Source organism: Rhinatrema bivittatum, chromosome 5, assembly GCF_901001135.1.
Source record: "Rhinatrema bivittatum chromosome 5, aRhiBiv1.1, whole genome shotgun sequence".
Lineage (NCBI taxonomy): Eukaryota > Metazoa > Chordata > Amphibia > Gymnophiona > Rhinatrematidae > Rhinatrema > Rhinatrema bivittatum.
In genome coordinates, this window is record NC_042619.1 from 312,866,512 (window position 1) to 312,882,759 (window position 16,248).

Genomic DNA, 16,248 nt, shown 5'->3' on the forward strand with positions numbered 1-16,248 from the left:
CCTGAGATGATCTGCCTGCAACCATCACTGCAATTGGACGCTCACCACCAAAGCTAAGAGAAGCCTCTGTGTAGTCCTGTATCTGCGGACTCCAGCGTGAAAGCAACATACGTTGAAGAGGTTGCATAGTGCCCTCCCCCAGGGAATAACCTCCAATGTGGCTGCCATCAAACCCAGGACCTGTAGATAAGATCACACTGGTCTGCCTTTCTCAGGGTTTTAACTTGAGTAATCAACTTTTGAATACAACTCTCCAACAGAATCACTCTGCCTTGCTTTATATTGAAATGAATGCCGAGATACTCCAGCGTCTGAGACAACTACAAGCTGCTCTTGGCCAAGTTCACCACTCAGCCTAGATCCTGCAGCAAGGATACCACCTTGAGAAGCCCAGTGATTTTCTTCTACACTTTTGGCTCAAATCAACCAGTCATCTAGATATGGGTGAACTAGGATTCTGTCCTTGCACATGGCCGCTGCTACCACCACCATGACCCTTGGAGAAGGTCCTGAGAGCAGTGGCCAGCCCAAAGAGCAAGGCCTGAAACTGGTAATGATGGCCCAGAATGACAAACTGTAGGAACCGTTTATGTTCTTGATGAATGGGAATATGCAGATTCATCAGATTCAGAGAAGTGAGACATTCCCCTGATTGTACTGCCATTATTACAGAGCGTACAGGTTCCATTCAGAAATGAGTGACCCATGAATGATGATTGACACCTTTGAGATCCAGGATGGAAGAAAAGACCTTGGGTACAAAACACTTGGAATAGCAGGCTGTTGTGATTTGGGAACAGGATCTACGGCCTTCAAGTCCAATAGTCTTCTCAATGTAGATTCTATTCTACTGCTCCCCTCTCCTGAGGGGAATTCCATGGAGATATCAAAAGCATCCAGAAGAATGCAAAGAATTACAGAGCATAGCCATCCAGAATCATTTCCAGGAGCCATTGATGTGATCTGGACCCACCTCTGCTAAAAGCGAGACTGGCTATCTCCTGCACCAGTAGGTGAATCTGCAAACCTTCATTGTGAAGATAGAGAGGCTCCACTCCCGGAGCCCGCATCCTTCCGAGGTCTTCTAGGGTGAAAGGACTAAGACCTACCAAAGGGTCGGGCTCTCTGAGAAGAAGCTCCCCTATAAGGACAAAATCATCTGTAATCTTGAGAGCAGCTACTTGCCTGAAAAGGCCGTGAAGTCAACTTCTTATCCTCCAGCAAACGAAGGACCTGGGCATCCCCCCATCTATTTGCCATATTCTCTAACTCACTTCCAAACAAAAGAGAACCCTTGAAGGGTAGTTTGGTGAGACTGGACTTAGAAATAGTGTCTGCCAACCAAATGAGCAGCCACAGCTGATATCTTGCCGCTATTATGGAAGTGGCTCCTTTAGCAGCGGTGCGGAAAAGGTCGCAGCCAGCATCAGCCAAGAAGGTGGCTCCCGGTTTCAATATGGCTCTGCTATCCGAAACCGTTCCCAGAGACCCCTGAAAGAGGTGCAAAGTAGGTCAAGTCACCAAGGAACAACAAGAAGCAATTTGTAAATTCACTGCCATAATCTCAAAAGCTTGCTTAAGGATAGCTTCAATCCTTCTATCCTGAGCATCCTTTAGAGCTGCCCTCCTTCTACTGGAATGGTCGTTCGCTTAATGTTAGAACACACCAATGCATCTACCTTTGGGAAACACAACTGCTCTCTGGTCCTGTGGATCCAAGGGATATAAACCTGCTAAAGTGCATCTCCCTTTAAAGTTCGCCTCTGGTACACTCCAATCAAGGTCAATCAACTCTTGAATCGCCTCCAGGAGGGGAAAGAAACATGAAGCTATGCGCAGGGTGACCAATATGGGATTCTTCTTCTTCACCTGAAGAGTCACTTCCAGCCACCCCAAGCATCTTTAGAGTCTGAGAAATCAGACCCAGTAACTCATCTCTTTGATAAAAATGGAGAAGAATTCTATGTTGCTCTAAATCTGGGGGAATCTCCCCTTCTTCAAGAAGGGAGCAACCCAAATCATTATCAGTGTCATCTTGATCCACATCCACTTAAACATCATGATGGAGTACTAGGGATGTGAATCGTTTTTTTGACGATTTAAAATATCGTCCGATATTTTTTAAATCGTCATTAATCGTTAAAGAGTGTGATACAATAGAAATTCCACCGATTTATCGTGAAAAAATCGTTAACAGGACACAACCTAAAAACCCACCCGACCCTTTAAAACCGCTCCCTTAGCCTCCACCACCCTCCCGACCCCCCCAAAAATGTTTTAAAATTACCTGGTGGTCCAGCGGGGTCCCGGGAGCGTTCTCTCACGCTCGGGCTATCGGCGAATAACCAAAAAACCCACCCGACCCTTTAAAACTGCTCCCTTAGCCTCCACCACCCTCCCGACCCCCCAAAAAACGTTTTAAAATTATCTGGTGGCCCAGCTTTTTTGACTGCCACAGCACACTGAACCGACGATTTCAATGTGTTATCCACTATGACTCCTAGATCTCATTCTTGGGTAGTAGCACCTAATATGGAACCTAACATTGTGTATCTATAGCATGGGCTATTTTACCCTATATGCATCACCTTGCACTTGTCCACATTAAATTTCATCTGCCATTTTGATGCCCAATTTTCCAGCCTCACAAGGTCTTCCTGCAATTTATCACAATCTGCTTGTGATTTAACTACTCTGAACAATGTTGTATCATCTGCAAATTTGATTACCTCACTTGTCGTATTTCTTTCCAGATCATTTATAAATATATTGAAAAGTAAGGGTCCCAATACAGATCCCTGAGGCACTCCACTGCCCACACCCTTCCACTGAGAAAATTGTCCATTTAATCCTACTCTCTGTTTCCTGTCTTTTAGCCAGTTTGTAATCCACGAAAGGACATCGCCACCTATCGCATGACTTTTTATTTTTCCTAGAAGCCTCTCATGAGTAACTTTGTCAAATGCCTTCTGAAAATCCAAGTACACTACATCTACAGGTTCACCTTTATCCATATGTTTATTAACTCCTTCAAAAAAGTGAAGCAGATTTGTGAGGCAAGACTTGCCTTGGGTAAAGCCATGCTGACTTTGTGCCATTAAACCAGGTCTTTCTATATGTTCTGTGATTTTGATGTTTAGAATACTTTCCACTATTTTTCCAGAGTGTAAGGTTTCCATTCGAAAATTAGTCACCATCAAGTGACGGTTGACCCTCTTGAGATCCAAGATGGAATGAAAGGAGTCCTTCTTGGGCTTAACAAAATAAATGGAATATCGCCCCATATGTTCCTGAGACGTGGGCCCTGGAACCACAGTCCCCAGTTTGAGAAGCCTTTGAAGTGTGAACTCCACTGCCTGCTTCTACTACAAAGATTGGCAAGAGGACACTATGAACACATCCCTAGGAATACTGCAAACTTCTGGTGCATATCACCTCCAGGACCCACTGGTCTGATGTGATCTCGACTCACCACCGATAAAAGAGAGAGAGAGAGAGAGAGACGTCCCCCTATTTCCTATTCTGGTAGGTGGGTCATCAAACCTTCGTTGGGAAGCTCAGGAAGGTCCACCACCCAAGTCTGCTCATCTCTTGGGCTGCCAGGGAAGAAAGGACTGAGACCTACTGAAAGGCCAAGTCCGCTGAAAGGCCATCCCTCTGTAGGGATGAAAATGCCTGGAACCCCGGAAATGACCCCTCATACCAAAGGGGTGCTGTAACAGTTTCTTATCCTCCGGCAACCCATGCACCGGAGATTCACCCCACTTACTGGTCAGTTTCTCCAACTCACTCCCAAACAAGAGTGAACCTTTAAAGGTCATCGTGGTAAGATTGGCTTTGGAAGCTATGTCAGCTGACCAATTTTACAACCAGAGTTGACGCCTGGCTGCTATCACCAAAGCCACTCCTCTCGCCGAGGTCTGGACCAAATCACAGCCTGCATCTGCTAAAAAGGCGGTAGCAGGCTCCATAACTGCTCTGGAATTCCCTCCAGACATCAACCTCCTCAGGGAGAAGCAGGCATGATCTTGCCACTAGGGCGCAACAGGAGGCAGCGCCACTGTCTCAAAGGCTTGCTTAAGAATAGTCTTAATCCTTCTATCATGTATATCCTTCAAGGCCGCTCCTCCCTTTACAGGGATAGTCGTCCGCTTAGACATGGCACATACCAGAGGATCCACTTTGGGAAAATGTAAATGCTCCTTCACAGATAGACCCAAGGGGTACAGACCTTCCAATGTCCAACCCCCTTTAAAATTTGCCTCTGGGGCATCCCATTCCTGATCAATCAATTCCTGGATGGCATCCATCATAGGGAAAAAAACAAGAGGCTTTACGTAAGGAAACCAAAATGGGATTCTTCCTCGGCTCAGACATAGCATCTGAACCAGGGACACCCAGCAGTTTCAAGGTCTGGAAAATCAGAGCCGGCAGTTCATCTCTATGAAACCGGTGCAATATGTATTCCATACAGGAACATCGGTATATTAAAGTTAATAAATAAATAAATAAATAGATGAAAGAACTACAACATGGGTCGATACAGATCCAGCCCTGGAGGAATTTCCCCATCTTCCAGGGAATCAGGATCAACCTCATCATCAGTGCCATCCGAATTCCTGTCGGGAACACCTGCAGGGAGCCCAGGCTCATAGGACTGGAAGATGGAGGAGCCACCAACTGAGGGTTCGACTGGACAGAAATAGGGGAAACCAAGGACTGTGCCTGAAGAAAGGGTTGTAAGGCATGAAAAAATTCCACCCAAGAAAAAGCTGGCCAGAACGTACTGGAACTGGTCCCACAGAACTGCTGTTGACAGTGGAGGAGCCAGTCAAGGGAGAACCAAGATCTGGCATCCCCTCAGTCAAGGCCATGACCAACCCATCATCAGAATGGGAAGAGCCAGGCTTAGCAAAATCCGAGGAAGACCACTCTCCCTGAGCATCTGAGCAGTGCTGACACAGGTTAGAAGCCAGGTCAGGCTGAGAAGCAACACAATAGGAAGACGCTTAGGCTTCTTGCTTACCGGCACCATCGCTGCGGTAAATGTGCATCTGAACAGCTCGCGCTCAAAAATGAAATGCACCCAAAAAATAAGCACTTAGAAGAAAGCGCGGCAACCTGTGTGCCAAGTTAAGTGCATAAAAAAGTTTGTGCGCATAAAAAGCGTGCCCAAAAACAGAGCACAAGTGTGCGCAGAGCTGGCAAACTGCGCATCCCGACGGCCTATAGAGGGCAGCAGAACCCACCCAAGAGCATGCGAAAACAGCCGCTGCAGCCTACCACGTGGCTTGCAAGAAAAAAGCTTAAGCGTGGGGCCTAGCCCACCGGGGGCTGCTCAACCTGCCGGGCTGCCCAGTTCCTAACCCCAAAGGGAGCAGGAACAAATGTCGGCATGGTGCGCCGAGAAAGGAGACTGGAAGAAGTTCTGAAACCCCTCTGTCTCTGATTCAGGTAAAACTTTCTCTTTTTTTTTCTTAAACCTTACCCAAGCTCAGCGCTTACCGGCTGAGTACAGAAATGGTCTCCGCCTGCGGCGAGAGAGGGCATCTGCCATCACTGCCATGCTTGGCTTCCTGTACCCGCTGCTTTTCAGCTGAACTAGCAGCTAAGTTCACACTGGAAAACTCAGCTAGCAGCCCAAGGCACACCTCTGAGGGACAATGTAACTTACTTCAAGAATTCTCAACTGATGGAGAGACCTTTAGGTATCACCGCAGGAGAGCGGGGCTTTCTTTTGTTGAATTTAGAATTTCAAATGTCTCTTTTCAAAAAGCTGAAAGCAATCCCCATAGGGAAATGCACATCCACCATATGCTGGAGATGGAGAATACTGGCAGGCTGGGGGGGGGGGGGGGGGTCCACTGCAGGGTTATATATACTGTGTCGTCGGCTTGCTCCATTTCCATCTGCTGGCAGGGAAGCATAAACCCACTGGTCCTGAGTCCATCTATCTACATGCTAGGAAACTGTTTTTTTTTTTTTTAAAGGCAATCCTGTAAAATGGAGATGGAGAATACTGGCGGGCTGTCAGGGCAAGGCCATATATCTGTGACATCAGCTTTTACTCCGTCTCCATCTGCTGGTAGAGGTGCATAATCCACATGTGGAGATTGGCCTGCCTGAGTGCAGAGAAAGTAGTTGTTCTCTAGAGAAAGTTGGTACCACTGTATGATAGAAACAGGCTGAAATAAAACATTTAATTTCTGCTGAGTGTGGACTTGTGTAACAAATGAAGTCAGGTTACCTGGATATAATTTAAAAAAGTGAAGTTGGAGCCAGGAAAATTTCATTTTTCTTGTGGAGAAATTGATGGGGAAAAACAGGCATTAAAAAAATCTGGGCAGTGTTTTGGAGATGCATTGGGATGTTTGAATGCATGGAGCCATATATAAAAAGTGCCAGACAGGCATGTTCCAGAGAAAATTAAAGTAGATATGCTGCATAGGTTGTAAAACATAATAAAAATTTTTTAGCCAAAAGTAGTATCAATCCAAACAGATGTCAGAATTAGCTGACAAAACATAAATGTCTCTTTGTGATCCTTCAGTTTAAGATGTAGCTTTAATCAGAAACATAAGGAGCACAGCGTCAACAGTCTGCAGTCGTGCCAATTTGTATTTGCTATAATACTGCATATCCACTTCAATTTACTTTACTACTGTGGAAGGAGCTCATGTCTAGTGAGACTGATCTTTAAACTATTTTGTGAATTTATATTTCACAGATTGCAACCTACTATTCCAGTGCCACTGTAACTTGCACATCTGAAAACAGAACCCACACAACCTGATGGGACATTTTTGCAAGCTAGCCACATAAGCCGAATGACGTTGCATGTAATGGACACCCTCTCAAGCTTATCCTTTCTATTGTCCTGACCTCAAAGAAATTATGCAAACTAGCTAATTTTACAAAAATTCATATAGTATCCACTTCCAAAGCCTCTTCTCTTTGCTTCCTGAATACTTGAAGAGAGGACTGTGAGGAAGCCTGTCTGCCGAGGATTCAGTTCAGAATGGACTTCTTGGAGAGGAGTTGGAAACCTCTTTCTAGCATATCACATTCTTTCTTTCTATCTCACATAGAACTGAATACGGTTACTAATAACAGCAGTAGCAGCAGCAACATTCCTACCCTGTAGCATTGCTGCCGTCATGCAAATAAGGACCAGAAATGTATTACTTAACTACCCAAAAGGATATGAAGCATGGCAATAAGAAGGCCTGTTCAAAAGTAGTTCAAACACATAAAAGATTTACTGATGACAGCATGTTCAAAATGTAAGCACCAAAATCTAGAATCTCCTGACATGGACCAAGATTCTCTAGGGATGTGCTGGGAGGGATACCTCAAGGAAGAGAAGAGAATGTCATAGAGAAACAACCATTTTAAACATTAGAATGCAGTCTGTCAGCATACTTAACCACCAACTACTGGAAACACTGTGTGTGTATGTATGTATATATATATATATATATATATATATATATATATATATATATACACACACACACACACACACACACACAAGTAAAAAGTGTCCATATTGATCGAGTAGTCTGGTCTATAACTGTGTGCGTGTGAGCCTGTGTGCACTTCTGTGCGAGCTTGCATGCGTACTTGTACATGCCTATGCGTGTGGATGAGAGACAGCGCTTTGCAGACAAAGCATATTAGGAAGCATTATCCAGCATTGCTTGGTTGTCTGTCAATAACAGCCTGTATGTGTGTGCGCACGTGCCTGTGGGTGCCTCTGTGTGTGGCCACCTACATGTGCGTGCCAGTGCCTTTGTGTTTTTGCTACAATACTTGCAGAGAATATTGTCTTTGCACATTGCACCTTCAACTGTTCTGCATGCACCTGGTGGCCACAGACAGACATGACAGTGTAACTTATATGACCAACCGACGACTGACAATTCTGTTTGGATGCAAAAACAATATGTAAATCAAATTATTTCACTATAGATTTAGAACATATGAATGAATTCTGCACCTACCTTCAACTTGTTCAGAGAGAACCAAAGGATGATGTGGCTCTAAAATCTGTACAGTAGAGTGCATCATGGCAATAACTTTTTATTTGTGAAAGTATTCAAAGAGTTTTGCATCTATCCTGCCAATGAACAGTTAACAAAAGAATCATGCAAACCATGGTATAATTATAAATGCAGATGTTTATTAATGTGTAAGAATGCCCACTCTGCCAACTGAGTAAGTTTTAGTCAAATGATTCTCCAATATGCTTACTCGGAGTGTGAGCTCCTACTATTAGTGGGGAAAATCTGTTTTGTGCCAAAGATAGGAGCTTGTCCCATCAGTATAGGAAATGTGGAAGAAACAGACAATACACTACAGTGCTGCTGGCCCATCATGGATGCTCAGTAGTGAGAGGCTCATGCTCAAGGTAAGAGTGCTGAAAAACCGCTTGGGTCTGAAACATATTCCGCTGAGCAAGCATTTTCACCTCAAAGGTGTTTTTGTTCATCCAGGTCTCATCACTATGGAACTTCCTGATATTGGATGCCTTAAGCTCATCCCAGAATGTATCCATCACTTCTTTATATTGTGTTGAGTGGCAAATGACTCAGTTGATGTGTGAGCTTTGAGACTGTGTTTCAATTTCCGTGTGTAGCTTGGTAGCAGACGTATTTGGCTGTCTCAGTGAGTAATTGCTACGACTATAATCACAAAAATGGACAAAATGACTGCCATGAAAGGGTACGGCAAGGACCGAATCCTTTGGCAATCAGAAGAACTTTGTAAATGAGTTTCCTGATGTGGCAAAGCAAGCTACCACGGAGGTATTTAAAGACTTTAAAGGGCATGCCACTGGACCCCTAAAGGGTACAGCAATATCATCACTGTAAAGTTTGATCATCTATACAGAGACAGACCTTAATATTTATAATACATAGAAAATGATACCCCTACATGATCCTTCAGTGGGGAGTATCTGTTTTAGGAAGAACGTGCATTTCAGTAATGTTTGTTTATACCATCTGCTGTGCGTTGGTGATGTTGATTCAATTCTTCAAACACAATAAGTTGTTTTTGGCATAGTATTAAAATCTGCAGGGGTCTGTGCCTTCCTAGAACATATGTGTTTTGTATCCTGTACTTTTGCTTGGGAAATATTAATAACAATTATTTTTAAAAAGCTATAGTTTTCCTATCTAAATTTAACAAAAGCCTAGGAAAACACTGGATCTGCAAGCAGTTGATAGACTGGACTAGGATTATTCCAGGGATCAAGGGAGATGAAAATGTTGTAGCCATCCAGCATTTTCTCAATGCGGCAGGCAAGATCATTCTTCAGTTTTCCTAAAAAGACTTAACAATAAGAGTGGAGGTTCATTGGGGTGAGAGGGGAAGAAACATGCTCAGCTTAAACTGACAAATTCCTGAGATTCAAATTTTGCAGTAAGCATCACTGTAGCAGTCAAGTTATCATTCTACGGCCTATGGCATGTTAAGTTAATGTCAATTATTTTAAGCCACTTCTTGCTTCCATTGTAACCTGGAGCATATTTTAAGAATCTGCAAAGTGCTAGTTATGTGAATCATCACAAAGAAACCCATCTGCTGTGATACCATTTCTGCCCACATCCATTGCAAATAACAAAAGTCATCATTTCTTCATCTGGGTTTCTATTCTGTACCCAGCCAGGAAGGAAGAGAGTTCCTCTAGCAATCATAGTCACAGTGCAATCAAATTTCTCACAGCGCTGACATTTTATCTTGTTTGTTTGTATTCCAGTGGTGGTTTGGGGGAGCTGATGCTCCTGAACAGATGATTCAGTATATGAAGCCCTGAGTTGCTTTAATTCATCATTTGCCATTTCCATAACTGTCATCTCAGCAAATGCCTTTGGACTTAAGGCACCCGAGCGTAGGTGTTGGCGTAAGTGGACATTTTTAGGATTCTTCAGATTTGAAACTTTGCTTCTGATGCAATTCTTGTACTTTTTATCACTGCCACTGTGTATGGCAAAAATGTGCTCCTCAATTAACTTAGCTAAGTCTTGGAGATTCTCAGATCCAGTATTACAGTCTGTCAAGGCTCTGCAAAGCAGTTCTGTACATTTAGACCTCAGAGCTTGCTTCTGAATTTGCACTTGCTCTAAGCTCGATTCATTACGGACAGGTTTGGACTGAATGTCCACACACTGTTCTTCTGATGGCCCCGCAGGACTGATCTCGGGCAGCGGTATGCTGCACCTTGCCTCTCGCTCACTAATATTTGATGCTTGTGAATCAACCAAACCAGCAAGGTCCACCTTTTCAGGCTCACTCAGCTCTTGAGAAGACACTCTTTGTACTTCAGAAACCATACTTGAAGTTTTCATTGCCTCTTTTTTCTCATTACCAGCAGCACCATCTTGGTTGGGTTTTGACGGAAGACACCAATTCTTATACAGCTTTTTCCACTTTGCCAATAAACTTTTTGCTTTTTTTTTCAAAGCTACATCAGGGCAGTTTTTGAGGATTCTATAGACAGCATTGACAGCTTCAGTCTCTTGAAAATATTCCACAGTCATATCAACAGATCCAAGATGAGCAAGGTGAACTTCAATACCGTTATAATTGTTTTCTGAAAGAAGTTTCTCAATGTGATAGGCTCTGGCAATGATCTGTCTCTTGTCAAGCGTTTTTGAAGACTGTAACAAAAAGAAAAGTTAATTTCCACTTTAAGATTTTAAAGTAGTACTTCTCAGTCATCTGACAAAGCATTGTTTTCTTGCTGTCTGTTTTTTGGGAGAGGGGTTACACAGTGAAAAACAACTAAGATAACATCTGTTTTCATGGGGCATGAAAGAAGGAAGGGAAATCAAAACAGAATACCACTTGCCACTTATGTTTGAACATACTGATACTCTATGGAGGTAAATTTTAAAAGGAGTTACACGTAGAAATGTAACATACTATTGTAGTAATTTAAAAAAGCCATTTACATGCGTAAAGTGCACTTATACGAAAATATCCTATGGATAATTCAATGGTATTTATTGTAGCAATTTTCAAAAGCCCACTTATATGGGTATAGTGCTTTTATATTTATTTATTTGGCACTTTTATATACCTATATTCATGTAAAAAATTACATATCACTTTGGTTTACAGTAAAATGAGAACAAGCATGTAAGAATGTATTACATCAAACAAGGGATATAAAAGCTGGGGTCAACAGAACCAATAAATAGTAGGCTCTTCCAGAGAGCAGGAGATTAAAAGGGACAAAGAGTCATATCACTCAGAGATTAAACACAGTGTCAAGTTAATAGGGTACATAACTTGGATTGATCATCTGACATAGGAAGGTTAAACAGCGAGCTAGTCCATTACTAGAAGAGGTAGAATGCTGGAGAGATCTTCTGAAATTAAGGGAAGGCTTGTTCGAATAGCCAGGTTTTGAGTCTTTTTTTGAAGGTAATCGGGCATCGTTCTAGTCGGAGCTCTGGTGGGAGAGCGTTCCATTGCGGAGGGCCAGCTGTGGAAAGAGCTCATGTATAAAATTGGGTTTACAAACCAAAAAAAGAACTATTTCAATTTCCACCACTATAAATGACTGTCCAAAAAGGAAATGTTGTTAGGAAATCTTCCACAAAATGCCACTCCCAAAGATTTTTTGTCAACAATTTTTTGTTAAATCTATAACCGCATCATCAAGCCTGACAGCGTGCTCCCTGTATATTCAAAGCGGGGGCCGCCCGGACCTCTAATCATCTGCGGCATTCGTTTTCTATTTTTAATCATTTCTTCTATTTTGTCAGATAATTTTGAAAACAATTTTCATATCTAAAAATTATCATCGCTTTTGTAAATCTCCAACCAGCTCGACAAACGGCCAAAGTTTCGCAGAACAAACTGCTTCATCAGGAGCTGTAGTTCACAACAAACTGTTGAATGAGATAGCGATACTCTTCCATATTTATATATTCAACTTTTCTCTGTCAGATGAATTCCTTCTAACTGGATGAACATCGTCTCACAACTTGTTTAGACAAAAATTGTTTTCAAAATTATCTGATAACATAGAAGAAATGATAAGAAAAAGTAAAAATAGAAAACGAATGCTGCAGATGATTAGAGGTCCGGGCGGCCCCCGCGTTGAATATACAGGGAGCACACTGTCAGGCTTGATGATATGGTTATAGATTTAACAAAAAAATTGTTGACAAAAAATCTTTGGGAGTGGCATTTTGTGGAAGATTTCCTAACATTTCCTTTTTGGACAGTAAAATTGGGTTTATACATGTAAAACCCAATTTTAAGCATGAAAATGCTTTTTAAAATCAAGCCCTATGGTACTTTATATATGCAAATGAAGAGTAACTTGTGCTAATTCAACCCTTTCGTGTGCAGTTACCATTATCTTCAAAATATGAATGTGTATTTCACTATGGCACTTTCAAAATTTGAATTTTATGCCAGCAGAGGGAGCCATTATATCTAGAACTGCTAACACGAGTTATATTTTGTATTCTATTTTAGGTCCCTTGAAAGTGGGTGCAAGCATTTATATGACTGCATTCCTGGAGTCAGATGTATTGTGGCAAGATGTTATTTATAGTGCGACACCCAAGAATACACCTTCAAATGTTTCAATCACATTTCAAATATTTAAACCAAAAAAGAAGCTTTTAATACAGAAAATAGGAATACTCATATATACAGGGATTACCAGCATTTCCCATATTCTTATGTCCCTTAAAATATAGTCCACTGATGAACTGAAAGTTAACATAGTGCTATTTATCGTGTGAAATCTTGTTCCATTTAACACTACAAATGTAAATTAGAGATCTAGTATTCCCACCTGAATTCAGATATATATATATATTCTACCATTCTACGGGTTTATACACCATGTTAAAGTTACTATCTTTTCTTCTTCTTGCTCCTAGTTGTATAACTCCTTGTTTATTGTAACTGCATCTATATTATGTATAGTACATATTATTTCGTTCTCTGTTCCGATTATCACCCCATTGTTTACTGTAAACCGGCTTGATGTGATATTATCACGAATGCCGGTATAGAAAAAATTAAAATAAATAAATAAATATACTTAAAACAAAGGAATTTAATAATACAATTTCTACTATTAATTTCTAGTCTCTTTAATCCTCGGGGCACCCCGATGCCCAGCCTTTGTCATCACTGTGCACCAAAAATCCTAAGGATTTATTTTTTCCCATATACTCAGCACATGTAAATCAAGGTTCAGCATGGGGACTGGATGGTTCAGTGGACTGGCACAGGGAGAGAGCATCTTTCATCTCCAGGGTGGCTGATTCAAATCCAACTCAGCTTTGTAGCAGCCAAGAGTCATTTACCACCTGAAATATGTTCTGTGGCCTCAGTCCTATTCTACAGCAGAGCTGTCCACATCACTAAAATTGTCATCACAACTGACACTTTCAGAGACCAGGACTGAATGAGCATAGAAACAGGACTTGCCTTCCTGAGATGTGAAATGAGGGGGCAGTTACACTATTGCATACCTTGATGCAGATCAAATATTGAAAGTCCAGATCCAGCCAGGTGGCTAGGAGGCAAACTAGGTGATAGCTTAGGGCACCAACTTCTGGGGGGGCAGTAAAGAACAGCAACAGTTATAGCAAAACAAGTCCTGACAGCCACGCAAATTCACAGAGCCATCAGCACTTTTAACCACTTTGTCTTCATATCTTTCATGTGCACAAACAGCTATACCAAGTACTGTTTTTCACCACGGTTTTATTTTGGTGTGTTAGGCTTTGTTCATTTTTTTTTTTAAGTGGTTTGACTCACTTTATGTCTACACCTTTGACAGGCTTGAGCTTTCAGCTTCGCTCCCAAGCAGAGCACGGTATCACTGCAAGTGCCGGAAGGGGCATCTCTGAAAGTATGAACAATTAAAAACATAGTAGGGGCACTTTGAAGTTGACTGTTGCTCCGAGCTGGTTGAGAGTGACTGGACTGCCACATGTTGCTCCTTGATCTAGGCTATTGTTACCCTAAGTTTGTCTCTGAAGAGATGATCTCCTAGGCAGGGAATATCCGCTAGCTCATCATGGACATCATCATAGTAAACTGCTGGGTCTGAACTAAGCCATGTGGCGTGCCCCAGTGGAGATGGACGATGTGAAATGAGGGGGCAGTTACACTACTGTATACAGTGCTGTCGTGCCAAATGCCTCGTATAATGACCAAATGCTTCTGCATCTAGGAGTGGCTGTGGATATGCAGAATTACCCTCTCTTAAGGCAAAGAAGCATTTCAGTTTCTGAACACAGTCATGTAAGTACTGCACCATGAGGACATGGTGTGCAGAAATGCAAGCGTTAAACATGGAACTCTAGGACACCTTTTTCCTGAAAGTTGTCCAGTCTGGGATCTTGCCCTGATGGAGTGTTGGAAAATATCCTTGTTTCTTTGCTCATTTTAGTACAGACTCCACCATGACTGATTGTTGAGGCAGCTGTACCACTCTGAAACCCAGGGTTCTCTGGACTCTAGACATCAGTCTACCTGGTTACTGAAGGGCAGGAAATAGGATTATCATGCATTCTTGTAGAATCAAATGAATTGGAATAGCTGCCAACTCAGGAATGTCTAGAATCCGAAGGCTGAAGAATTCTGTGTATTGGTCTGTATTTCATGGTTATTGATTCCCAGTGCCTTACCCAATTTATCCAGAAATCAGGAATAAGAGAGATCCTCAGGTGGAGATGAGAGTGTTCTGGAGGCTCAGGTGGGGGTGGGGGGGGGGAACAAGGGAAGAATTCCTGTTGACCCATCCTTCCTCTGATCCGAGAGGAAAAGGGACACTAATCCATGACCTCAATGATAACGCAGGCGACAGAGGTATACTTGGACGCCTCAGAGGGAAGTACTCCTGTTAAATGTCTTCTGACTGACTGGACTCCGCTGTGAAAGAGTGGCGAGGACTCAAATCATTTTGTGAGGATTCTGATGGGAGTAGCCCTTAGGTCGGAATAAAAGGGACTCCTTCTTGAGGGAGGTAATCTGATACCCCACAGAGGAAAGGTTGAAGGGTGCCTTCTTTTTTCTCACTTGCCAGGGAGGCAAAGAAAGTCTTCATCAACACTACTACTTGGTCCAAGGATTGCCATGCCCTCTGTCCAAGCATTGGGAATGGAATATTCTCTTCTGAAACTAAGATGGAGTCTTCTCGAAAATCTTCTGGATGTTATAATATTTGTCCTCGGAAGCAGTTAGAAATTAATGGCACCAACAAGCAGATCTTATTCAAAGTAGTCTTGATGAGGAAATCACCCCTGTAATATGGGAAGATAAATGGAGCATATCTCCCTGCACACCCCCATCCTCCCTGAGACTGATAATTTGAAGCAAAGTTGCATTGGCAGCACCAAAGCCCAGTGCATCAATGATGCCAAAGCCCGATACGTTGACAGTACCAGAACATAATGTGTCGGCAAATGATGCATTGACGGTGCCGGTGCTTCATGTCAATGCTGAGGCTTGGCATTTTTGCCTTAGAACCAGATAGAACTTGGACTGGATTCAAGATTTATTTATTTATTTATTTATTTGAAGCTTTTATATACCGAGGTTTAGCACATGCCTACACCCCGGTTTACAATGGAACGAAACAATGATACATAGAACAATTTGAGAAACAAAAGTATATGCAACTAGCATATGGAGAAGGATGTAACAGGAAATAACTAAAAATAATTTAATTCAAATAACGAAAATGAAAAAAGAAACGAAAAACGAGGAAGGTATATACAAACTCGTGCTCTGAATACAAGAAAGTCTGAATGGGAAAAGAAGGAAAAGAGGGGGAGATGGGGTAGGTAATGGAAGGAGGAAGGGGTAGGTATGCGGAGAAGAGAAGAGGGGAGAAGGATGGGAAGCTTAAGGCATCACAATTGTGGATTGCTTAAATCATCATTGAAAGTCTGGCTGAAGATCCAGGTTTTCAGTTCTTTTTTGAATGATTTATTTTCGATGATAGTGGTGAGGTAGCATGGTAGGGCGTTATTATTTGTTCATAATAAAGATTGGTTGTTTTTTGAATAAAAGGTAGAGTGTTTCCAGATCTTTGTAGAGTTACCCAAGATAAGAGGAAGAAGTTTCTGGTAATGCACAAAAAAGTGGCTTCTTTGGGCGCTGGACTTTTCCTTACATTTCCAGTTAAGCATATAGTTAAGTATCAGTCGGTTCGCTTTTATGATCAGATCAACTTGAGAGGTTTCTTGAAGAAACAGC

At 42.2% G+C, this 16,248-nt stretch overlaps 2 protein-coding genes across 6 annotated transcripts in view; both read right to left on the minus strand.

Annotated features, from left to right (window-relative positions):
• RAB9A (RAB9A, member RAS oncogene family) overlaps positions 1-8,135 on the minus strand; it is a 97,116-nt gene extending 88,981 nt beyond the window's left edge. Inside the window, exon 1 of the mRNA XM_029604329.1 lies at positions 8,004-8,135. The gene's annotated coding sequence lies outside the window, so the exon portion shown is untranslated. The remainder of the gene's footprint in view (positions 1-8,003) is intronic.
• A 27-nt stretch (positions 8,136-8,162) lies between these two features.
• The window catches only part of TCEANC (transcription elongation factor A N-terminal and central domain containing), a 34,758-nt gene continuing 26,672 nt past the window's right edge, over positions 8,163-16,248 (minus strand). For 3 of the 5 annotated variants that reach the window (XM_029604326.1, XM_029604324.1, XM_029604325.1), the window contains 2 exons: positions 11,350-11,494; positions 8,163-10,664 (listed from right to left, as the gene is read on the minus strand). In XM_029604326.1, the coding sequence (XP_029460186.1) occupies positions 9,570-10,664; positions 11,350-11,481 (1,227 nt within the window). In that variant the 5' untranslated portion in view covers positions 11,482-11,494 and the 3' untranslated portion in view covers positions 8,163-9,569. The remainder of the gene's footprint in view (positions 10,665-11,349; positions 11,495-16,248) is intronic. The other 2 variants (XM_029604327.1, XM_029604328.1) reach the window with 1 other exon arrangement.